The sequence below is a fragment of the Haliotis rufescens genome, unplaced genomic scaffold (assembly GCF_023055435.1).
Source record: "Haliotis rufescens isolate VD_foot unplaced genomic scaffold, xgHalRufe1.0.p SCAF_2, whole genome shotgun sequence".
Classification (NCBI taxonomy): Eukaryota; Metazoa; Mollusca; class Gastropoda; order Lepetellida; family Haliotidae; genus Haliotis; species Haliotis rufescens.
In genome coordinates, this window is record NW_025963890.1 from 27,071,890 (window position 1) to 27,097,432 (window position 25,543).

The window sequence follows — 25,543 nt, forward strand, 5'->3', positions numbered from 1 at the left end:
CCTGGATCTTTGGCTCCATGTTAAGCCATCTAGAATATTTATGTCTGGTTTAATTGACCTTGCTACTCCTCACTTAAAGTACCTCCTGACTATGTAATGGACTCTTTTTCAACTTGATGTCATTTTTACTAGTGTAACTGATCATGGTGCAGTGCTGTTCCGTAGTTCCTCCCTCTTTGAGGAAGGGAACCTTCATCTCCTTTGCCTCTCTTTACTAATTCCCATGTGCTTTAAAAGTTTACCAGAAGGAGTCAATTTGCTATGTTATATTTACGCTGATATTGTGATCATTCTTATGAATCCTCTACCTCTATTACATCATTGCCATTAAACCTGTATTTTGGCTGCAATCACACCATACTAAAACTTTCAGATTTTTAACTGGGGTCCTCTTCACTGTCAACTATACAACAATAGTTGTCCCGAATAGCACTAACAGCTCACAACTCTCACATGCGCAAAGTGGGAAAACCTTCACTTCTTTCCTGTGTGCTAGAATCAACAACTCCATACAGCAGACACTCTCTTCTATCACTGAGCTGTAGTCACACATGTTGTTATACTTCCTGTATTTTGTTTCTACAGTATTAGTATATTTTGTTACTGGGCTCGATTCATGTGAGTATTTGTTTGTGATTATGTTTGTTTATTTCCCTTATGACCCTTTATGATGGCATGTTCTCCCCCTCAATCAGCCTGTCACAAGTGTGACAGGTTCATGATTTCCGGCGACCCTCATCCTGAGTGTAGGAAATGCAGAGAGCCTTCTTGTTCTGAAGATGATCGCTGCTTACTTTGTCTCCCCCTCTCCAAGAAGGCATTCTCCAAGCTCAGCGATGCACTCACCAAAGCTAAGAGAAAAGATGCCACCAAAAACAATGTGGATGACATCATGTCACAGTCCGACAAGCTGACCCCTCCACATTAACAATAAACTAATCTCCCGGTCTGTTACACTGAGGCAGCCCACATTTCCAATCACCATGCAGGAGCAACGTTTTGCTCAGCAGGAGTCTGAGATTCAGAAGTCAACTCTATTTGAATCTCGACTTTTGGCTCTACTACTGGAGGTAGAATGGCTGAAAAGAATTGGTTCAGACCAGACACAGAAGAATCACCCTTCTACCTCCAGTGCTACAGTCTCTCGACCTCCGAAAGAGCTTAGTCCACCTCAGGCATCCAATCAGCTGGCCGACTTTACCTCACAGAAGACTGTACCGTCAGGATCCCCACACGGATGTAACGTTAAGAAGGCCCAGGGGTTGAAAATTGATGAAAAATGTTACTTGAACAAGGGCAAGTATGACCAACATTCTTACTTGCCCTATTTTTAAATGTACTTGCCCAAAATCAGGATAATAAATTCAGTAAGATGTTGCTGCTGCAGAACTGAGAATAATTAAGAGATGCACCTGTCCTCCATGGATTTCTGTAATAAAAGATTAAAACTGACCCATTTGTCTCATTTATTTACCATGTTTACTCCACATCTCATGTACACAGTGAATCTAATCAACATATTTGCTGCTGCATGATACAGGCTCAGGTTCAAGATGTGCCTTGATCCTGGTGTGTTGTGAAGCCAGGTGTATTTTCAAGCAGCCGCTGGTATATATCAAGAACTGGTCTTTCAGGTGCCCTTTTAGGTCAATAAATTCTTTGGACATTTGTTTTCTTTCCTCTTCTGAGAACAGAGCAGAGAAATGTTCCATCAGCTTAGACAGGTCGGTGCTACCATACACAGATAGGGGCTATCTTTGAGTGGGCCATTCTATAAAGTCAAACACAGAGAAATGCTTGAGAGGATTCTGTTTGAAGCATGAAAATCTCTTGTCTAAGTAGGTGATGATGCCATCAACAAGTGATTTAGCTCCATTTAGCTTCACACCATCAAAAGAGGATTTCTCATGGTTGTACATTTTGAAAAGTATTCCATACTCTTCCCTGCTCCAACAGGATCAATTTTACAGTTTAGGTCATGACAAGACCTTCAATTTCTGAAGGAACTTCAATAATGAGTAGGTCTTCCTTCTGGAAGACAAGAGATATTTCTGTGAGGATAGGAAGGATATCAAGAATGATGCACATAGTTTTCACTGTCTTCATTTTCCTCAGCCATCCCTAACACTTGGCACTTTGATCTGATCTACCAGTGGCTACACTTTCAAAGTGATTGAGTATTGAATGAAAGCTTATCATCAGTGCTCTAACAGCTCGGATTTTGCACGCAAGCCATCTCACCTGTTTCACATCAGAAAGATTGGCAAGATCAGTATTGAATATTTCAGACACTGACTTGAGTTCCTTCCCTTATAGGACTATAATGGTAAAACTTCAAAACTTGTTTCAAGACATCTTCAAAATTTGACAGACTAGGAAGATGTTTGACAGCATCCAGTACGTCCCGGACAAGCTTATGTGCTACGCAATGCACTGGTACAACATGTTTTGTTTGTTTGCATATTTTTGCTGCTACACCACCTTTGCTGCCAAGCATGACTGAAGCACCATTAAAATACATGGATACTAAAGTAGGGCCACTAGCTTCTGTAGTACTCAACAGATCATCAAAACAAATTCCAACTGATTCAACAGCTTTTCTAATTCTGTTCAAGAGGTACTGTTCCTGCATGGAAGGATACTGGTTTTCCATGGCTTACATATCTTATAAATACAGTCTTGTTCCAAGATGGCACTACCTGTGCTTCCATCACTTAAAATTGTCACAAATCTGGCTTTCTTCAGTTTGGGAATAATTTCCTTCTGGAGAGAACATGCAATGGCTTTGATAAACTTGTGTGCACTTGCAAAGTTCCTCAACTTGTTTCTAATGTCGGCACCAACAAAGTCAAGTAGGTCTAAATTAAATTCAAAATCACTGAGCGGTTTCCCCAGGTAAGCAACATGGAATGCAGTAATGAATAATTTTTTAACTTCTGCATTGTCTGTTTGTCACTGTTTTGTAAAGCTTTCACGACAGAACTCACATTGTCAGTGCTACATGTAGGCCCAGACAACCACGGACAACACCACATTTGTGGTCTACAGAAGCAGGGCGGAACCAAGTCCATCTCTCTGATGATGGAGGCCTCATGTTTATTCAACTTGGCTGACTTATTGCCTTGCCGGATGGTAGCAAGACACATACAAGGGAAATTGAACATCCTCGCGGACAGCCTGTCCAGACATGTCAGGATCATATCCACGAAATGGACCCTCCGTCCGTACATATTCTCCTGGATCACGTTGACATGGGACACCCCGCATGTAGTTCTTTTTGTGACTTGTCTGAACCACCAACTTCCAGTCTACATCAGTCCATTTCTTGATCCAAAGGCCTTACAGACCATGGATTGGACCAATCTCTTCACGTGTGCATTCCCTCCTGGTCGCTCCTTGACAGGGTGATAATGACTACTAGCTCTACTCATGACAGATCCTCTTCCGCTTCCGTCATGCAAGGATCTTCTTCGTCAGGGAGTTTCACCTACAGCTTCAGAAGGTGAGTACCCTTCTTCTACTGATTTGACAAGTGCCCAGGGCAAATCTATTTCATTGCAGTTAAGTTAACTGGATGATTGGATGTGACCTCCCATTCGGAAGAGAAATAAGCCTGGAAGTGACGTCCGAAATCAGTAGTTAAGACCTAAAAAGTGGCATAAGAATTATACCAAATAATGATAGCCAGGTATAGGGATACTTACAATTGAAATATCAGCAATATAACGGTAGTTCTAGAGAAACAGTATTGACTGGTGATTTCACTACATGATTTTCAAGTCCTCTGGAAATGGTTTAGACATTACATCTCTCAGGGATTTGGATCAGTTATACGATGGAAGCACAAGGATTATTTGATACTGCTGTCAACTATACTGGGCGTGTACTAGAGGCAGAACCCGCCTTCCCTCTGGTATATTCTAGCAGTGATGTAATAGAGGTATAGTATTCACAAGAATTATCGAACAATAGTTATCATTGTTTATAATGCTAAGAATACAACCTCTATTACATCAGAAGTACTACATCCCACCTCCCTAAGCATCTGCCTCTAGTAGGCTTATGTATTATTGGGAAAGAAGTGAAGTTTTCCCTGCCTTGCACATATAAGAGCTGTAAGATGCTAGCTCTAATTCTAAGTTGTCAGAGGACCCCAGTTGAAAATCTGAAAGTTTTAGTAAAGTGTGACTGCAGCCAAAATACAGGATTTATGGGAATGATGTGATAGAACTACACTGAAAGGCAAAAGGAACGTCATGTGGATGTATCATATAAATATCTTTATTTTCAAATGCTTATATATGTAAGTAAAGACATTGGAGAACGTCAGTGTTTGACCCACATAAAATTAACAGTCTGGGGAATGTTTTTGCAAATTGTGAATTTGGGGAGGCACCAGAAGACATCCCAGCTGGGGGGTTCAAAACCAGTATCTGGTGTGGCCACCATGGGCGTTGACTACAGCCACACATCTCCTGTACATGGAGTGGACTTGCCTGTTGATGAAGGCCATTGGGATATGGGCCCATATCCTCAGGAACGCTACATGCAGTTCTGCTGCAGTTGTCGGTCTTGGGCGTACGTCATTGAGTCAGCGTTGGATATCATCCCACAAGTGTTCAATGGGATTCAAATCCGGACTGAGGGCAGGCCAAGGCATGGTTTAGATGTTGTGCTGCTGGAGGAAGTCCCTGGTGACTCTGGCAGTGTGGGGACAGGCGTTGTCTTGCTGAAAGGTGTGGCTTTGATGATGGGCAAAAAAAGGTACGATATGGGGTCTGAGGACTTGGTCAATGTAGCGGAGAGCTGTGATGGCATTACCCCTGCCTGGACCAATATTCTGAAAGACCACAGGTCCCACTCTCTGGTTCAGTCTGATTCCGACCCAACCATGATGCTTGGGCCGCCCCACGGGTCTCGTTCCATAACACAAGCATCAGCATAACATTTGCCCCTCCTTCGCCAGACCCTGACTCTGCCATCCACCGTTGAAACAGTAGCGACTTTCATCAGTGAAGATGATTCTTCTCCATTGCTGTTGATGCCAATTTTGATGCTGCCTGGCCCATAACAGTCGGGCCTCTCTGTGACGATCTCTCAGGATGGGTACAAGAGCAGGACGGTGGCACGAGATGTTGTTGGCATTTAGGTGACGTCGGACTGTGCGAACACTAATTGCACGCTGGAGGTTGCCAATGGTTTGCCGAGTTGTTTCAGTGGCCATTCGGAATCGGTTCTGCAGATGTTGGCGTATCATGAACCGATCTTGTCTGGGTGTAGTGACTCTAGGACGACCACTACGCGGTCGGTCGTCGGTGGGGGTGGGGGGGGGGGTGGGGGGGGTGGGGGGGGGGCAAAGCACTCCATTTTAAACTCAATTGTTAAATGGACTTTAAGTCAACAAAAAGAAGCAGTAGAACGTTAAATGAGTTTATTGACCACAGAACGGGTAACTGCCAGTGTCTGTTAAGTTTTATCAGTATTTTCAGAAGTGATGTTTCTTTTGCCTTTCAGTATAGTATTCCTAGAATTATAAACAATGATTGTTCAATGTTCACTTGGTTCATCATCCATTGTTTTGGAGGGAAGGTTTTTGGGGCATGTCAATCTTGGAGTGGGATCTGAGAATGTTTGAGGTCGCAGTGGAGGTCATCTTTGAAAATGCATATCTTATGCATCTGATAGTTATATTATTCAAAAACTTTTACATGAAAAGTTATGACAAGCTTCTATCAGTAGTGACCTACTTTCAATGAGTAGCATGTGGTATATTTTCATTGTTACATGTTTGGTGTGTATGCTGGCAATGTTCCTGAAATACTTTCAACAGATATTGAAGGTACAATACTCTTTCAAGGTCATATGCTCACAAATATATAAGGTTCATCATAACTCAAGAGTTCTCTTACAAAGGAGTGGAGGTATAATGGTGCTTGCATGCATGCACACTAATCCAGACTTCAGACATTTTTCTTGAACTAGCCGACTGAAATGGCATGCTGTAGTTTCACCAACATATACTCTTACTCAGACAGATGATACTTACTCGTAGTTGGTAAGATTTTGAGCAGCCTTCATTTAGTTCAAGATCACTTGAATGGTCATTCATAAGGTAGTGTACTCCACCAACTCCTTGTATTTGCTTGACTTGTTTGTAAGAACTAGAAATAATCAAACGTGATTGCAAATGAGGGTAATTAAACCAGAAGTACATGTAACGTTCTTATTATATATAGTTATACCAAGGAATTCCATCTGTCCATCCTTCCATGTGTGCAACCTATATAACATGAAAAATGCTACATATACACAGAGAAAAATGTATCGCAACAACCCTATTTGATTATACTACTGGTGTTTGATTCGATGTGATCGCTATATTACGTGTGTAAACCAATGGTGTCTCAGTGTTCTTTGTAGAGCAAATATTGAACAATAAGAAAACGTTGGAATGAAATTGTCGGTAAAGATCATAATGTGTTTATGTTGAGTTACCAAAAAGACCAAAAAAATGGAAAGTATCCAGTGCGAAAAACTATGGCTAGAACAGGTCTATCTGAATTCATAAGTCAATTTCCATTCATGTCATCCTCGGGAAGTTCATCGAGTTTGCAAAACAGTGAAAAATGTCAGTATCTGGTGTAACCTCCTCCAGCTTGAATCACCTGTTCAACCCTCCTCCTCATTGACCTAATGATTTGTCTGATCTGTTCCTGTGTGAGAATGTTCCACTCCTGGTGTAGTGCCTGTTCCAATTCATCAACATTCTGCACTGGTGGCTCCCTCTGACGGATTTTACGTCCAAGAATGTCCCAGATATGCTCGATGGGATATAGGTCTGGGCTTCTGGCTGGCTAAGGTAGGGTAGTGACAGCCTCTTGATGCAGAAAATCCACAACAGCACGCGCACAGTGTGGTCGCTCGTTATCATCCATGAAGACTGGCCTTGTGTTTAGAGCATCATTGTCAAAATGAGGCACTACAACCCTGTCAAGGATTTCTGTTTGGTATCGTTGGCCATTAAGGTTGCCTCTCACTGTTACCAGTGGCAGCTTGCAGTCATATGAGAAAACAACCCTAGAATGGAACTTGTTCCAGAATGTTCCTCTCAGCATATGCCATCTTATTACGTCGCCAAACACATGCTCAACCATCTGACATGAACAACAGAAAGCGACTCTCGTCAGACCAATGGATTTTCGGCCGTGACAACAGAGGTATTCTGACAGGTCTCCTGGCACGATATCCAGCATCTTTAAGTCGATTACGGACAGTTCTGTGGCATATGCGATGGTGAGGTAACCACTCCCTTTTCAGAACAGTGCTTCGTGCAAAAGGAAACCGCCGTACAATCCTCATAAGAGCTGCATCCTCTCTTGCTGGCTTACAGCGAGGTCTACCAGGACGATGGCGGTCCTTGACATCATTGGTCTGATGATGCTTTCGTAACAATCGACTAATGGTTGAAGGATGGTGACCCAGCTGCCTTGCAATCTCTCTCATTGACATACCAGCATTGCTCATGCCAATAACTTGCCATCTTTTTGTTGTTTTGAGTTGTTGAGGACCCATTGCTAAATTCTGACAGAGGAAACAATGACTTGTAACCTTTACTCAATACAGTGACAGATCTCCAAAACATGATTTTCACGTTGCAAGAGGTGCATGCTTTCCTTGTGCCGTAGACCGGACACGTGCCCGACATGCATCTCATCATGACTGGTATGGAGGACAGGACATGCCATAATTTTCATTTCAAGATTGCCTCTGTATATATATGTCAACATGGTCACTTGACAGCTTACATATCTGGATGTTGCGATACTTTTTTCTTTGTGTATAGATTCTTTTCAAACTATACCAGTACCAGTGGGAGAGATACAGTGTAAAGTTTGATTTCAATATTTTGATTTTCTGGAAAAATACAGCATGTTTTAATTTTTTGGCTTAGAATCCTTTTACATGTACTTAAATATTTTTGTGACCTACAACTTAAAACTACTGCATGGATCATTTTATTTTATTAAGTTAAGGGATAGAACCCTACAAATAGGAAAGATGCAGTGCAGAGCTTACTTTCGATATGTTTGTTTTCTTTAAAAAAAATGATTTTTTTCATGTTTTGATTTTTATTTATAACTTCAACATTTGTGCGACCTACAACTATTTCATGGATATTTTGGATATACCAATAGCAGAGGTACAGTGCAAAATTTGATTCGATTGATTCCTGAGAAAAAATTGTTTCCAGTTTTGAACTAAGAAATATGTTGGAGTCGGAGTTGGGGGTATTAGTGAGCTCTGCTCACATTTTGTAGCTACTTGTTTAGGTAGCTAGAGACAGGCAACTTTCTAGTTTTTCAGGTCACGCTGCATTTGACATGTGTTTTTCACAACTGAAAGTGGTATTACTTAGATGGAAGTGTGTACCACTTTCTGATTTAACATTGTCTTGCATGTGTTTACCATACCAGAAATAATGCCCTTAGACTAGAAGTGATGTCATTACAGCACATATGTATTTAGTGTCCTCAGTATTGGTATCACACTGGACATGTGTGCTGGTATGTATGTAAGGCTGCTTCATTAATACATAAAATGTCATGCCAGTACAGTTCAGTAGAAAATGAAATGTTAGCACATAGTAACCACAGTCCTTATAAGTCATTTGAAAAGACAAGCCTTTGACGTTTTATTAACTATTTACTTTGAACATTTGTTCTTTTCAGGCCTCAGAGGCCGGGAAATGGCCATTGAAGTGGTATGCGCCAGAATGCATTTACTACTTCAAGTTCGATTCCCGTTCTGATGTATGGAGCTATGGTGTCACACTATGGGAGGCCTTATCTTTTGGAAAGAAGCCATACCATGTAAGAATTTGTACATAAGATGCCCAATCAAGTGTAACAGAAGACAAGATAATACTTTGGTTTATTAATCTCTGGTTTGAATGAGTCACATTTTATGTCACACCACATGATAACAGTAGTTCAAGAGATGAATATAACTGTAACACTACCCCCTCTGCCCCACTCCTTCTTGGAGTAGCATAATTCCTGCCAATACAAAACCTCTTTTACAGCATTGCCATCACACTGTAACTAAATCTTCTGAGGTTCAACAGAAGTCTTCTTCTCTGTTATCTATCCACAATTAGTTGTGCCAGTAATTGCATCTCGCAAACCCAGTATCCTTGCACACGTGCAAGGTGGAAACATCTCACTGGATAGAAAATCTAAAATCCTAGTGCATATTGGTATTGTTATCAGACTATAAGTAATTTTTTTTTTCAGTTTACATTGCTTAATTAATTCTTCGTGTTGTAGTTCTGTGTTATCTTCTAGAATATTTCAGTATGTAGAGAGGTAGACTTGTTATGGGGCCAGGATGGCGTCCCCGTCTTCCTCATCAGTTCATGGACTGTTGGTGATTCCGGTAATTTGCATGTATGGAAACTAAACGGTGTGAGCCGCACTCATCTTTATCACTGTCAAACTTCACCAAGATGGCAGAGGTCTGGAATAAGGCATGACGTAGGGAAGCAGTGAAGAAAACAGTGGACACTCTATCTTCCCTTTCCACTATCGTCTCTACCTATTGATGCCTCTCCTGTACTGACCTGTCTATGCAAAGTTGCTCCCAGATGACCCTTCTCCACCGTTCTCAATGAACATGTTTGAACAACCATTTTCGAAACAAAAGGAGAATATGGCGACTCTGTTCGACAGCAGGCTCAAAACCATGCTGGCTGAAGTCCAGTCTTTTAAATGAGCATAGACTCAGTAGAATCCCCTAGCCAAGTGGCCAGAGGTCACAAGGAATCATCTTCTACCTCCTCTTCACAGACCTCTTGTGGGACCTGTCCCCATCAGTAACCCCAGAGATTCTCTCCTTACTCTTGAAATTGAAAGCAATTTTTCGATGACACACCACAGTACCTAGGACAGGGGTCTACATGAAATAGTGAGTTTCCACGCTTGTGCTGATGTCAGGCAAAGACTGTGTGGGATCCCCTTGGTCTACGAAGGCAGTTACCACAAGGGATGCAGGACAGGGAAGAAATGTATATCTGAGAGTTGGTCACCACTGGATACTGAACAGCACAGCACTTGATGATATGTTACTTGACAGTCATCACCAGGATTACTGTCTGGGAGTCAGGGTTGTCAGATTCTAATTCTAGGCATGCAATGGATGTTGGTGCCTATATTAATTGGTTTGTGGCAGGAATACGCCACATTATACCTCTGTTGTCACGAAGGCATCGAACATCAGCTGAAAGGGATGAAGTTATAGGAAGCCTCCTCATCCATTCAGACCTCAGTGGAAAGGATGCATTTCAGACAGACACTAACACCACTGGACTGCAGCACAGTTTTACCTGCCAGTATTTCTTGCTCCAAAGAGGATTCAATGGTATTGACGATGATTATAGATCTAAATATCCTCAACAAATCGATTCTTGTTCCTCACCCAAGTTCCAAATGGAATCCATAAGGAAGTTTCTCATGGTAGAGATTGGATGCTAAGTGTTTATCTTCAAGATGCCCATCTCCATGTGCCGATTCATCGGGTTCACAGAAGAGTATCCATGTTTCGCAATCAATGGACGCTGTTACGAATTCCAGGTTAACTGGATGACTTACTCCTGGCCGATCAGGAAAAGAGTCAACTTCAGCAAAGCACCATCTTCCTTATCTGACTCAAGGCTCATCTAGGTTTCTTCATACATCTGACCCAAGTCAGAAAACGGATCCAGTTCAGGACATCGTATATGCAGGAATGAGGTTTCAAACGGTCGAAGCAAGCATCTGTTCTCCTAAAGACTGATACCTCAGGAAGGTCAATGACATGACGTACAAAGGCTATTTACAGTTACGTCCAATTGTAGTATGGCTCAACAAGAACAGATCTCTTCTCTTGGACTTCCTTCCATAGATCCCACGATTCATGATCCTGGACCTCAGCTAGTTAATGCAGAGAGACAATGTCATACAGGGAATTCGACTTGTGTTCCTAATGCTCGATTATCACTTGTTCACAGATGCATCAAGCTCAGGGTGGGGTGTTCACATGGACAACCTGACTGTTATTGGTTGTGGACCGATTCAGAGAAGTAACTCCTCATCAATTACCACTTACATCTGTCCTGGATCTTGGTGGCCACAGACAATACCACAGTTGTTGTGAACGTCCCATGACAAGGTGGTACCAGGTCACATATTTTAATGACGGAAGATATACAGCCATTTGGCCTTACCCAACTTGAACTGCTGGATAACAGTGAGACACATTCCCGGGAAACTCAACATCCTGCCCGTGTTTACGACAGAATAGGCACTTCATCTGGAGGTGTTTTCCTTGAGCATAAAAACTCTTCAGGATTTCTTTGCTGCATGCCTCAGTCACAAACTACCAGTGTATATAAATCCAGTACTGGATCTGCAGGTACTGCACTTGGATACTTTATCCATGGATTGGAACAGGATGATAGCCTAGGCCTTTCCTTCTTGGTCTCTTCTAGACCGTGTCCTAGATTCAACAGGCTTACGCAATCATTTTACTTGGACAATGTCCAAATACGTAGACTTTTTAAAAAATGGAATCTCTCACTGTTCCTGCTGGCTTTTCTGGCAGAACCATATGAGACTCTTGCAAAGCTTCTCTGCTCCAAAAGTCACGGAAAGCTGTTTTTCACCTGGCCATGGCCACAGCGGCCGGAATTCAAGCCTTGGATTACTCAGGACTCACTCACACTGATGACTGGAGTTCTATCACTATCAAATCTTTCCCGAATTTTGTGGCAAAAAAACAGTCTACTACTGTGGTACTCTGGTTCAAGACAATTCCTTATTCCAGCTTAAGAACTGTTGACTTTCGGATCATCTCCTTTGCCCCAGTCGTACCTTGAAGTAATCATTATCGGCTACAAATTCTCACAGGAGGCATAGGAAAAGACTTTTTGTCTTTTGCAAAATATAACTCTGACATCGGAAAGAAGTGAGGTGAGGTGTTTCCTGCTTTGCAGATGCGCAAGGATATCCGATAACCAAGATTCTATTACTGGCACAACTAATTGTGGATAGTTGACAGAGAAGAGGACTTCTGCAGATTTGGTTAAAATGTAATGGCAACCAATATGCAGTATTTATGGCAATGATGTCATAGGGGTAGTTTTCTTAAAATTGTTAACAATGATAAGTATTGTTGGATATTTGTCATTTTCTCTTTCCCATGGGTTGTTCTATCAATATAATCTGACTGTTGGATGTGTTGCAATACTGTGGCAATATTGTCACACTTCCTGGCTGTTTTGAGAAAATACTTGGCTTCTCAGTAGTTCAGTGGCCCTCGGAGGGGTTTCTCCTTCAAAAGTCACCTCTTGATTCATCAAAACCCTCACAATCATTTTCATTGAACAAGAGATTCAATGTCACCTCAGAACATTGTTGGACATGGAAGCAGTCGATGGGTCCCCCATCTTGATACATCGGTAGTAGCTTGTGCCAACAAGAAGAAAATGCTCCCCTCGAGTGATCTATCACAGTCCTGAACAATTATGGAATCATTTTGTAGCACATCACGTACAGATAATGTCCTGGCAGATGTCCTCTTCATAAGGGGATGAGGGGAAATCCTCATGGTTTGGTGCCCCCCACATCTGGGTCTATTTGTCACCAGGCTCAATCCCATTCTTACCTGACTTCTTAGGAAAACTCAATCAATCACTGGAGCTGGTACTGACAGGTCCAAGGTGGCTTACCTGTGTGCCGTCCTTCTGAAGTTGCTCATCTTTGTACTAATAGTATCTCCATCAAGAAATGGTCTCTTGACTCAACCTAGATACATGAATACTTTATTCACTTCCAGTTGTAATCCTTCCACCAAAATGCTATAACGTCACTAATAACAGGAGGATGGGTAGAATAAAAATGAGGAACTTCATGGTTTTCTTACAATAATGGGAAATTCGTGGCTGCAGGGTCATTTTCAGCTGGAACCCAGATTAAGGGAATCATGGTCTTATTTGGAGGAAGTGTAGCCAGATGCATGCAGGAAGTCGAAAATCATTTCTTACTATTTCCAAAAATACAATAAAAGATTCAGGGATTAAATTTGAAGCACTGGACTTCCCTCAAGGCAGTATTGTGACATAAAACTTGAGAGACTAACTTTTTATGTCATCTTGAAACTCTACTTAATCCTAGGATAGAAATAAGTTGAAGATTAGGTGACTGAAATGACTGCTAAGTGTTAATATAGATGGAATGGGTAACCCTTAGTATTTACCTTGCTTATGTGGATCCATACTCACCCTGACGACCACTGCTTTTCAAGACCTAAGTCACAATGGGGAAACACTGTGATATAGCTGTCTGTAGTTATGGAGATTTGAACTTAAAAGTTTTCTCAATCACTTAACTTGTTGCAGAAAATGAAAGGTCAAGCGATTCTTGAGTTCCTACAAGATGGCCGCCGCCTGGAGAAGCCCGAGACATGTTGTGATGAAGCATATGAGATCATGATGGAATGCTGGAAGTTTGAGTAAGAGATTTTCTTAAATTGCAGTAACTCTGATGTTTGAGGATAAAGGGATGTTAGGGACTGGTCATTTATTTAATTGTGACCTTATTTTATTGTGACCTTATATCGATAGGTACACCTAGTCTATGAAGTTTGATTAGTGTCATCAACTGACCATTCTCGTTCGAGTTTTGCAGAAATAATTGCAATGGAAGAAACTTTCTTGAAATAAAATTTTCAAGGGGCAGTAGCCACTCTGTCTGCTTTTTCCAATATAAACACATCAATCTAATCTTAAAGGGAGGGTGCCATAATGATATTGTTGTTTGTTTGTTGTTTAACACCACACTTACAAATATTCCAGCTAGATGACGGCGGTTCATAAATAATAAATAAGTCTGGACCAGACCAACCAGTGATTGACATGATGAGCACCGATCTATGCATTTGGGATACGATGACATGTATCAACCAAGTCAGCGAGCCTGACTGTCTAATTGAACAGTTTTCAGAATTGAATTTTTAATATATATATATATATTTAATAATTTAACAAGGAAATACACATGATAAAATATTTTAAGTGTATGTTTAATTTTGTTTTTCTTGCAAAAATAATTAAAGTTTGTTTTGTTTATATTTTGTTTTAGATTATATAAAGTATTAAAAGATAACTATTTGATTCCAAGTGAATAAAATTTACTGCCAGTAGAACAATATGTTTTAAGAACGTGATTAAAGGCATACAATTATTCAATTAAATAGAGCAATTATTTCAAATGTTGACAGCAAAACTTAAGGAAAGATCTTTTTCAGTAATATATTGAGATTAGAATAATTAGAATTCTGTTGTTCATATTTATAAGTATTTTTAAGTATGACGAGAATGTAGTTGAAACTATTCTCAACTGCATATATGATATGTATCCTTCAAAAAGATTTCCGAAATGTGACGATAGCATGCAGGCCTTCAGAAAGTTGTCATACAAGTAGCTAATATGCATTATGGTGCAAGGGTTTTACAGTGGATACCAATCAAGGATAATATTATTCTCCTTTCTGTGTGAATGAGGTGACTATAACTGGATAAGATACTGTAGTCATCATTATTATTTTGTAGCAATACATTCAGAGATGCTTTGCTGTTGATGACACGTCTAAATGCACATAATCTGCTCATGTTTCATATGCTTCTCTGATCTATTCTATGACCTTGACCTTGTCTAATCCAAGGTTTACACCAGCTGGTCGCTGTTTACAAAGTATAAAATTGGTCAGCGTAAAATGACACATTAAATGGTGTTTTTGAGGCAACTAAACTTTTAATGTTAACAGGAAGAAGGTGTTGATAATGTACTTAAGGGTGAAGTTAACTCTGTACCCTGTTTAATATATCCTACTTAAAAAAATACAAGTTGAAATGCTAATTTTTGTGTGAAAATGAATTACCTTGCTTTGAATAATTTAATTAAATGTTCATTAGGATTTAAGTGGGTCTGTTGTATGATTAAAGCTCAGTTCACAGTCGTTCTGTATTGTGTTAAGGTAGTCTTGGCATCTGTTGTAATTAGAACAATACATTGACATGTAGAATAAACATGTATGTAGGATTGTGCAGAAAGTTACTCATGGATGCGTATTACACAGTGTGACCTGATGACAAAAATTAGCCAATTATGAATTCCATGTTTCTTCTCCATGCTGTTGTCTGTGGCCATCTTCCCGAGGCAAGAGAGTTAACTGACTTTACAAGTCCAGTTTCCACCCTTGCCGAACTACGCAGGTATTATGGAGTTACATTTTGGATGGACTAACGAGTCTATGCATAGTCCAATCAAAATCACGCACCGAAATCGAAATCCGTCGTGCAGATTTCGATCGATTGCAGGATTTGCAAAGTACTTGCACGGCCAACTCGTTGTCAGCAGATATTTTCCAAATCTTTTCATGTTTTTAATCAAGGTGCTCACGTGATTTGATGCATTTTGAGATGTAAGACCCGTTTTATCACAATATAGATCTCTATTATCGATCAGATCGTCCTGACTGGACGCCGCTATTGGGTTTGAAGCAAATGCAAGTGATACGAGAGATGGAATCTAATGGTTCAACAGGAGAGGCTTACAAGGGACATAACTGGTAATAGCCACTGGTGGCGCTGCGATCGATCCCAGTAATTCCAGCCAAGTTCGGCAAGGTTGGAAACTGGACTTTTATAGTCAGTTAACAATCTTGCCTCAGGAAGATGCATGTTTCTTCTCCATGCTGTTGTCTGCAGCTGGGAAATCACCTTGCTGTCATCATAAAATACCCACTTTTTATCCAACACAAATGAATTCTCTGTTGCGATGAGTTACGATTTGTGTTGTAACTTTGTACAATATACAACAGGTTTAAGATAGTTTCAAAAATTATGGTATTGTATATTAAGATATCTTATATTTGAATGTAAGTTGTTAAGATTAATCTTAGCTAAGATCGTTTCGAAAATTTAACCTCTGCCTGACATCTCCTGCCGATGGAAACAATGGGGAGGGTATGAATCAGACCTTGTGGAATGGTGGCCAAATTGGCTTGTAGTGCCAGTGTCTATCTGACTCCTTCCACAATGTTCATTGGGGTTCAAGTCTGATAATTTAGAGTGCCATGGCATGACCTGAATGTTGTTTGTGATGTGGGTATGCTGTTGTTAGTCGTGCTGTGTGTGGTCTGGCATTATCATGCTTGGACACAGCATTGACATTCTGCTTTCTGGGAGTGACATGTGGCTGCAGAGGAGAGGTAAATGATAACTGTGCTCTCTCCTAGGCCTTGGTGTTCAAGTTTTATGTTCAGATCAGGCAAATGCAGTGGTCACATCATTTGCATTTGGAAGCATTTTGGGGAATTGGCATGTTTGTGAGCCGCATCCGCAAGATGCATTTGGGCGACTGACGATGGTGGGATCATCAAATTATATTTTCTTAACGATTCCTGTATTGCTATGTGTCAAGTCCTGACATATATTGATAATTTAATTTTTGTGTGTGTAGAATTGATTTTTTCATTTTTAGCTCATCAAACTGACAGTCAAGTGACCTTATGTCATGGCCTGCTTGGCCGGTGTTCATTGGTGGCAATGGTAGTAAACATAATCACCTCAGAAACCACTTGACCAATGACATTGAAACCTCACATGCTTGTTCCTATCAATGATAACACCTGAATTTGTTCAAGAGTTCAAAATTGCAACATGAAAAATGGCCATTGTTCACTACTTAGAATTTACTGTAATGCTATTACACTCTCTCAAAGTGCAGTTTTAGCTCTGTTAACATCTTCCAACTGTAATTTCCAGACTGAGGAAGCTGAACGTTGTCATGTATTTTCTGCTTATGATGACATGGTTCAAATTATTAGGATTTTACTGGGTTTTTTTTGTGAAGCAAATGGAAAAATTGTATGACATTATGAAAACTCTTTTTCTTTAAAGTGTATATATAGCTCACAATTGAAACTTGTATGAAGTAAATTTAACTGCTGTGTATTGCAACAATGTTCTACAATAATATGTTCATTCTTGCAGATTTAGAAACATTGTGGATATTTAATTAATATTTTCATATTTGTTACTAATTTTGTCCTTAGTATTTCTACAGAACATACTTGAAGAACAATGCTGACTGCAATTTTTGACATATTTTTACTGGAAACATGTCCAGGTGAGCTACAGTGTCATGGCACATGTACAAAGTTTAAGGTTTATATTTATCTATCCCTTTAATCCTTTTCAGGAAAACTCATCGTCCATCATTCAGTCAGCTGAGTCTGAAGATGAAGGGCTTGTATGAAAGCCTTTTGGCACAACGGATGTAGGAGCAATTGAGCATTGACACAGCAGCCAATATGTTACACATTCCACTTGTGTTCTCAACACCATGTTATTTCAGTTTTAACATTGTCTCATTGTCACCCAAGAAAGAAAGAACTTCAAGCATGTGCACTGTCTGTCATCACGAGATAATATTCAATCTGTTGTGTAAACTAGCATGCCCCTAACTGAGACTATGAACCACTTTGTTCTAATTTCTCTGAATGATCTACTCAGCTCAGCATGTGGCTGTTGTAAAGTGCTTGACACATCCTTCTGCATACAACTTAGCATTCTGTCACCTGCTTGACTATATTGAAAGTGGTTCTAGTTTCTTCTATTGTATATAGTATTCATGCATATTAAATAGTCATGATAATTCTATTATTTGTCTAATTCTTCTGATGTGACTATGTACTTTCCAATTTGATAATAAGTGTAATCAAGCCAAGATGGGCTGTAGTTGAGCCTGTAGTGTATATTTGATTCTTGTATAAATTATCTTAAATTATGTATTCTTTAAGTAACATTCTTACTGCACTTGATGTATTTAGTACCACTTCTTAACTGTCTATCAAGACTTGATAGATAGACATGAGGAAAGGTAACAGCCAAGGTATACTTGATGTATGTCACCAATGTTCTTCAAACATTTCATGGAATCGTAGGCCAAACGAAGAATTCCCCACAGCCCCAAATCAGAAGAGGCCTAAATTTGTTTGTTATTTTGAATCAATATTTAGTAAGTGCACAAAATGTAGACATTTTACCATTGATGTATTTGAAGGGGGAGTTAATATTAGATGAATGGCAATGACAGCTTAACTGGAATTTGTCATATACTCACCTCCAGGACATATCAAAAGCAACAGACAGTTACCAGTGTCCAGACTGCCTGAAGCATATCAAGGCCAAATCTTTAACACACTCATTTAGGATTGTTTCTTTTGTTGAAAGTGAAATTAATTTTAGTATCTGAGTGTGAACATTTTATTTCCATTCATTATTTTTGCTTTGTTTTCCGACTTAACCTAGAGAATGACTCAAAAGATAACCTGAGAATACTTACATGAAGAAGGGATGAGGAAACACAACATAATCACGATGATGGTATAATTAAACAATAGTAATCATACTATACTTCTCAAAAAAAGTTAAAGACGACCCAAATCTTTCATATTACCATAAATCTGTCTTAAATCTTGCTTCTTTTGAGTAAAATTAGAATAAATATTGATCACAGTATGCACAAATATACTGACAAGTTCCCAAAATATATGATGGTACAATGTAGATAAATGATGTGAAAATGGAATTAGTTTGTAAAAGGGTTATGATCCATGAAAGTCCTTATTGACGAATATCCCACTTTATATCCTCAAGTGTGCCTTCTGAATGAGAGAATCCAGCTGTTTGAACAATCTCTGGTCTCGTGTCACGCTGTCCAGTTCCTTCCCAGACATGCCAGTACTATTCTACTAACAACTGAACAAGTTGTCATACCTGGGGTAACATTTGACTGCAAAAGTCCTTTTGTTGGAATTAGTCCGATCAACACAATTAAATAATTATTTAACTTTTTAAAGTATGTGCGTATGCAGTGCATGATTTCAACCTTAAACTCTGCTTCATAATGCTCTCTTCAAACTTTTTAAGGCTGTGAAAGTGAACTTTGCAGGGTCATAAAAAAAGACAAGTTTTATTTTATTCTAATGAAAACTCGACTTCTGGTCAATGCCAGCTGTATTTGCACTTTACGAGATTAGCCTTGGTATTTATCTTTATGGAGTGAGGCTGAACACATCGGCTGCTAGACGAGACAGATTTAGTCACTTATTTAACTCTCCGACAGTCACTTTTGTAGTCAAAAATAAAAAGTAGGGTAAAAAATACATCACTGAGAAGCAGTCTAATGAAATGACCTACTAATATGAAGCAACATAGACAGAGTCTCTAGGGATTATGGTCACCATACCTCGATAGTAGGATTGTAAAGAAAATGTGGGTGGTCAAACTAAAATATCTGTTGGGCGGAAATTGTAAGAAGATTTTTATTGTCAAGGGGTTCTTGGATGATTGAAAAGCAGACTATCAACAAGAAACTGTTATTTATGTAGTTAATTCCCCAGCTGGGGGAATATAAAAGCGCATTATACACAATCAAGGCAAATAATTAAATAATACAATCATCATATTTAATATTGTTATATTTTTACATCAGGGTGAAAACAGTACAGCAGATCTGTTATACAAGAAATTCTTTTTGTCTGACCTGAGTATTATAAAAGATTGAAAAGATGATAATGTAGGTATGGAAACATTAATGTTTAATTTAGCTACAAAAAGATTCCATTGTTCTTAAAAATTTATATTCTGCTTGTGTTCAAAAATATTCTGAGAACTGAAACTTTTTTTGCTTTATCTGTTGAATGGCTAAGAGAGCAATTTAAGCCTGATTCTATTAACATTTTTATCTTAATGACTTTGTTGTTTCCTAGATATGTACTTATTGTGACCAAATGTATAAATAATTCAGTAATTATTCCCTAATTTTCTTTTAACATGTAGTTCCATAATTGAGTTATCTGTCCTAGCGCAGGCGAATACAACGTCTGTGCATGTGCAAACCTCCAACTTTCATTATTTCTGCTTATTTGCTCCAAGCAAGCTGTGTAAATTTTTTATAATATTTTTGGGTTCAATATTCCTACGTATTTTGTGATTTAGCTAGTCTACCCATTTATTACCTTCTGTTACATCAAATCATGAGTTTTTGTCAATGTAATTAATAGAATCAAATAACTTTATTCCACGTTGATTGGTCAGAATGGCTAGCCAAAGTCAACCCAAATGCACCGAGTACACAACATTTATGTAAGAGATAGGTCTTCACTTGTTGTGTATGTAAAAGATACACTATAGGTCTTCACTTGTTGTGTATGTGAAAGATAGGTCTTCACTTGTGTATGTAAAAGATAGGTCTTCACTTGTGTATGTAAAAGATAGGTCTTCACTTGTTGTGTATGTAAAAGATAGGTCTTCACTTGTGTATGTAAAAGATAGGTCTTCACTTGTTGTGTATGTAAAAGATAGGTCTTCACCTGTTGTGTATGTAAAAGATAGGTCTTCACTTGTTGTTTAGGTAAAAGATTGGTCTTCACTTGTTGTGTAGACCCGTGAAGATCCGGGGTAGAATAGGTCTTCAGCAACCCATGCTCGCTGTAAAAGGCGACTATGCTTGTCGTAAGAGGCGACTTACGGGATCGGTTGGTCAGGCTCGCTGACTTGGTTGATGCATGTCATCGTATCCTAATTGCGTGGGGTGATGTTCATGATGTCAATCACTGGATTGTCTGGTCCAGACTTATTTATTTACAGACGGACATCATATAGCTAAAATATTGCTGGCGTTAAACAACAAACAAACAAACTTGTTGTGTAGACATTGGCCCACCAAGAACTGATCATTTCCTGATCATTGTTATTTTTGTGTAGACTCCACAGAGGCAAAATCTAAAGACATAGATCTTTATTGGAACAAGTCTAAGGCTGACAAATGTAAACGATCTGATGGTTATCAAAATCATAATCCTTTATCTTCATTGCTATTTTTTTCCTGTTCAGATCTGAAACTTCTGATGATATTGACAAGATTGATGATTGGGTAGAGAAAGCCATCATTACTCAGGCTTAGGTGACAAAACTAAGGATTGATAAAATTGACACAAAAATTCAAAATCTAAGTGTCTGGTCATCAGGATGATTTGATCACTCTGAAACATCCATTCTCTAATTTCTTCATTTAATTAGGACTCTGTGTAGGTCAGGTTATTCAAGTTAAGCATAAATACGCAAGAACATAAGTAGTATGTTGTTTGTGTATAAGTGTCAGAGCCCAACAGCCTACTAGAGGGAATGTTTACATAATAATAAGAAACAATTTCATATATTGTTAGCAATTATATTAGTAAGTTAATTCTGTCATTTATTGGGGTGGAGAAATAATGCAATAAGGAGGTTTGCATTTTCACAGAGGTAGTATTTTCCTGTGTTAGAGGAGATAACTCAAGGAACTATAAGTACCACTAATTTTTTTTTTTTTTTTTTAACTTCGAGATCATCTGCAATCAGGAGAAATAGGGCCATCCTATTCTAGAGGTACGTTTACTGATATAATTACTAACGCCATAAATTGTTTCTTTGGTAAGCATAGATATCCATGATGTGATGTTATTATTTGCAGTTGATGTCGGTATGTTTTTAAACACTTATTAGTCTCCAGAAACAATTAAAGACTCTGAGTCATTTTGTTATGAATGGAGATGAGAAGTACAGTTGGAAAGACAAATGTCACTGTATTGCAAAATGAAGTTGTTTGTCTCACAAATGCATTGGCTTGGAAATTCTTCTTTTCTTTTTTTTTTGTAAGCTTTTATAGATATTCAGGTTTAATCATGTTTTGAATTCTAACATATCTCCAATGTCATTATATTGTTCAGTTATATTGGGTATAGTATGTTATGATGTTGAAAAAGTACATGCTCTCTTTGTCAAATGATACCTAGATGTTGGTTGATTCACATACATGTAATAAGACTATTTCAGAAAAAACATTTCCACATAATGTTTCTATACATGCAGTTAAGAGTTGTTAAACGTTGGTTAAACTGTTGAGAAAGTAATTGTGCAGGTGTGGTAAACAAATCAGGTGTTACATGTCAGAGTGCCATTATTTTATCCTTGTTGTTCAGGAATGTTGCATTCACAAGTTGTTGGTGAGACTATATGTTGTAAGCAAAGATTAAGGGCTATGGGCTTTCAAAACTGGCATTCCAGGATCTTCTTCTCCCTATATTGTGGTAATACATTGACCCGTTCAGTGTCAGAAAAATATTCAACGTGTATCCGTTGGAAATAAGTCTTCATGAAAAGTGTAGTTTTATTTACAGCTAAATGAATACTTTGCTTGATTTGTATCGCACTATTTGCATTATTGTATCCAACTCATTGTACTGACAATGCAGTTGTGCTCAAAGTATATTTTATGCTTGTTCATGACAATGTTTTCTGTCTACCTACTGTCACTGTTCTTCAGACAAGGATTGGCAATACTGAAAGTTTACCACAATCACAATTTGACAAAAATGATTATTCAACAATTTCCTATTTTAGGAGTCATGAACTTGTCTTATGTGAACAGTGAAGATATAGTAGAAAACATTATTGTTTGCATGGTGATTTCCTGAAAGAACACTCATTATAAACACTAAAACAAATGTAACCTTTCAGGATTTATAGCATACGTGTTAAATGATCAGTTTAAAATAAATATGTTAATAAAAAAAATTATTCTGTTGGTATATTTTCTTTCAGATCACAAGAATGATATTACATTTTAGGTATATGGCATCATACCAGCCAAGAATAACAATATCAATATCTGTAGATTGTAGATTGTCACAGTTTTGGGGTCATCCTTTCTATAGCCTCAATGAGCTAAAATCTTCTCTTTTCTGTTGTTAGTTGTCCACCCACATTTTACTGACAAATGCCCATACTATCGATGTACATGTATAGTGGTGGATTGATGCTCATGGCATCAATCACTGGATTGTGTATTCCAGACTCGATTATTTACAGGCCGCCATCATATAGCTGGAATATTGCTGAGTGCGGCGTTAAACAACAACCAAACATGTTTACTGGCCATGCTTTTAGACCTTTGATGACAGCTAAACTGCTCTTGCCCCCAGGGTACACACCAATCTACAGCTGGTGGAGTCTTGAAACCAACACCAGAATAAACAAGAAATGTCATAATTTGACTCATGAAAAGTCTTCTTTAACATAGAGTAAAAGGGAGCCATTTTAGTACCCATTGCTCTACCCTTTAATTTGTCTATAATGTTCCACATCAAAATTAAACGTATTGTTATTCAGTAAGAACGTAACACATTCTATGACGAATTCCTTGGAGAATCTTGTCGGAATAAACAGCTTCAATCCCTAAATCATGTTGAAATCATTGATATCAATTTGAAGTTCATGCACATTATTCCACAAATTACGAAACTGAAACACCGAGCACGCCTCATTGTACATATACTTACTCTATGTTAGTTTTGGGATACTTAGAACGAACTCTGGAAACCAAACTGAGAGAACAGGACCTCAAGTCGCTGAATACTTTTAGAACAAATTGGCGACGTTTCCTTGATTGTATCATGCTGTGGCCCTTTGAAGACAGGAAATTAACTCTTGTCTTATGACATCCTAAATTATTTGAACAAACCTCTGGATTTTACCATGGACTCCAATTATTTTGAAATTCCGTTTTTGGACACAATAGAAAAACTATGTGAACGTGATCTAGAAACAGATATATATGTATACTATTAACCTACAGATACTAAGGACTACATATAGATTTATCTTTTTTTTCACCCGAGTCATACAAAAATAAGCATCCTATATAATTTAGCAAGGCGTATCCGCATGATTGTATGAAATATATCCACAAGGAACATACTACTACGATTTTACTTCTGGGCGATGGGGTAAGAAAGCAACAGCCACAGACAGAAATATATTAACACGCGCCATATTTGAACCACGTCTTACGCCTACAGAAATGACTCAAAATGTAAACGGGGAAGTTGTGGATCTTTATGCTACATTTGTATCTCGAGAAAAACACGTTCATGCTGTTAGATTTGCCATCCACCCATCTTAAATGCTGACAGAATAAAAATTCCGAAATATTTGCGGTATTATATACATGTACAGTGCAAATGTATACATATTTTGTCATGATTGCGTAAATATCCAGGTAAGCGAAACAGGCCCTATGGGCCTCTGGTTAACCGCCTGTTATAAGCTCTTTCCCTTTTTCAAATCTAATTTTGGTCAAGCATTTATGATTAAGTATGCCCTAAAGTATTGAAATCTGTATAGTTGCTATGTTGAGTTTACTTTAAGATACATTTGGAACAGTTCAGTAGTTTGATATAGTCCCTATTGTAGAGCGTCTTACTATCACCATTGTCAAACTGTGTGCCAGATGCATCATATATGGCCACAATTTCATTCTATTTTGTCCAAGCGCAAACAATAACACTGATTTAAAAAAATAAAAGAGTCAACTTTCTGAACATTTATAGGGATGTTTAATTCTGCCACATTATATATTCTGCTATTATTATATACCTGAACAGTCATGATCTCAGTTAGTCTCGGCAGTAGATCGGCACAGGTTTCTACAGTAGAATATCTTCGTATATGCCCTTATCATTTTGAAACAATCACACATGACACGTAATAATTTTGTTATTTGCCAATAACAGCCATGCTTATCCACATGCTATTAACGTTAAACAAATAACAAGTGACATAATTTCTCATTGGTGTTCATTCGCCTCACACACCCTTAACAGCTTATTTGTCTCTGTTAGATTCCGCTAATTTCTGAATCGACAAGTTTTGCAACCTAATCATACTTTGTGAATTGTTAGGCCAACTTAAACTTAAACAAATTGTCCAAGGTCTCAGCGTTAAAAGAGTACCGAATCTTCCTTCCTTGATTCTTCCACAGGAGATACTTTTTTCACCGTCAGCCAACTTCAATTTCAGCTTCAGATCTATCTAAATGTTACCTTATTTCTAAGATGTTGACCTTCAGCATCCATGTTTATAGTAAGTCCACGTGTAGCACAAGTGAGAATCAAGATTATAATTATTTATATTTTGCAGGGGAATAATTGCTTTGCATGTTTTTGACGGGTGCCACTTCTTGGGCAGGTTATGTTCACCTCTTCGTGAACACCTGGGCCCACTTGCACAAAGCGATCTTAGCGCTTAAGTCTATGTTACGATCATCGTAGTGCTAAGACGGCTTTGTGCAAGTGGGCCCTGGTATATAATTACTATTAGATTGATTCATCCATACATGCCCATGACACAGTCGGAATCGTACTGTGGACTATGCTTTCAGCAGAGATTTCTCGTGGTTATGGAAATGGCTTTGTTGCTTGTATTTACTTACATACTACTCAGTAGCGCCTGGTATTGTGGGGTTACGTCACTTTGTTGTAGTTCTGTCACAAGGAACTAGGAGAAAGTCATTACATTCTAATCCGTCTCTAAACGAAAGAAATTATGTATACATTGGAT

General features: G+C 38.6%; 1 protein-coding gene across 1 annotated transcript in view; it reads left to right on the plus strand.

Moving 5' to 3' along the window:
• LOC124120811 (tyrosine-protein kinase SYK-like) overlaps positions 1-23,385 on the plus strand; it is a 220,906-nt gene extending 197,521 nt beyond the window's left edge. The window contains exons 14-16 of the mRNA XM_046483671.2: positions 8,730-8,870; positions 13,433-13,545; positions 17,298-23,385. Of these exons, the coding sequence (XP_046339627.1) occupies positions 8,730-8,870; positions 13,433-13,545; positions 17,298-17,379 (336 nt within the window). The 3' untranslated portion in view covers positions 17,380-23,385. The remainder of the gene's footprint in view (positions 1-8,729; positions 8,871-13,432; positions 13,546-17,297) is intronic.
• The last annotated feature ends 2,158 nt before the right edge of the window (positions 23,386-25,543 follow it).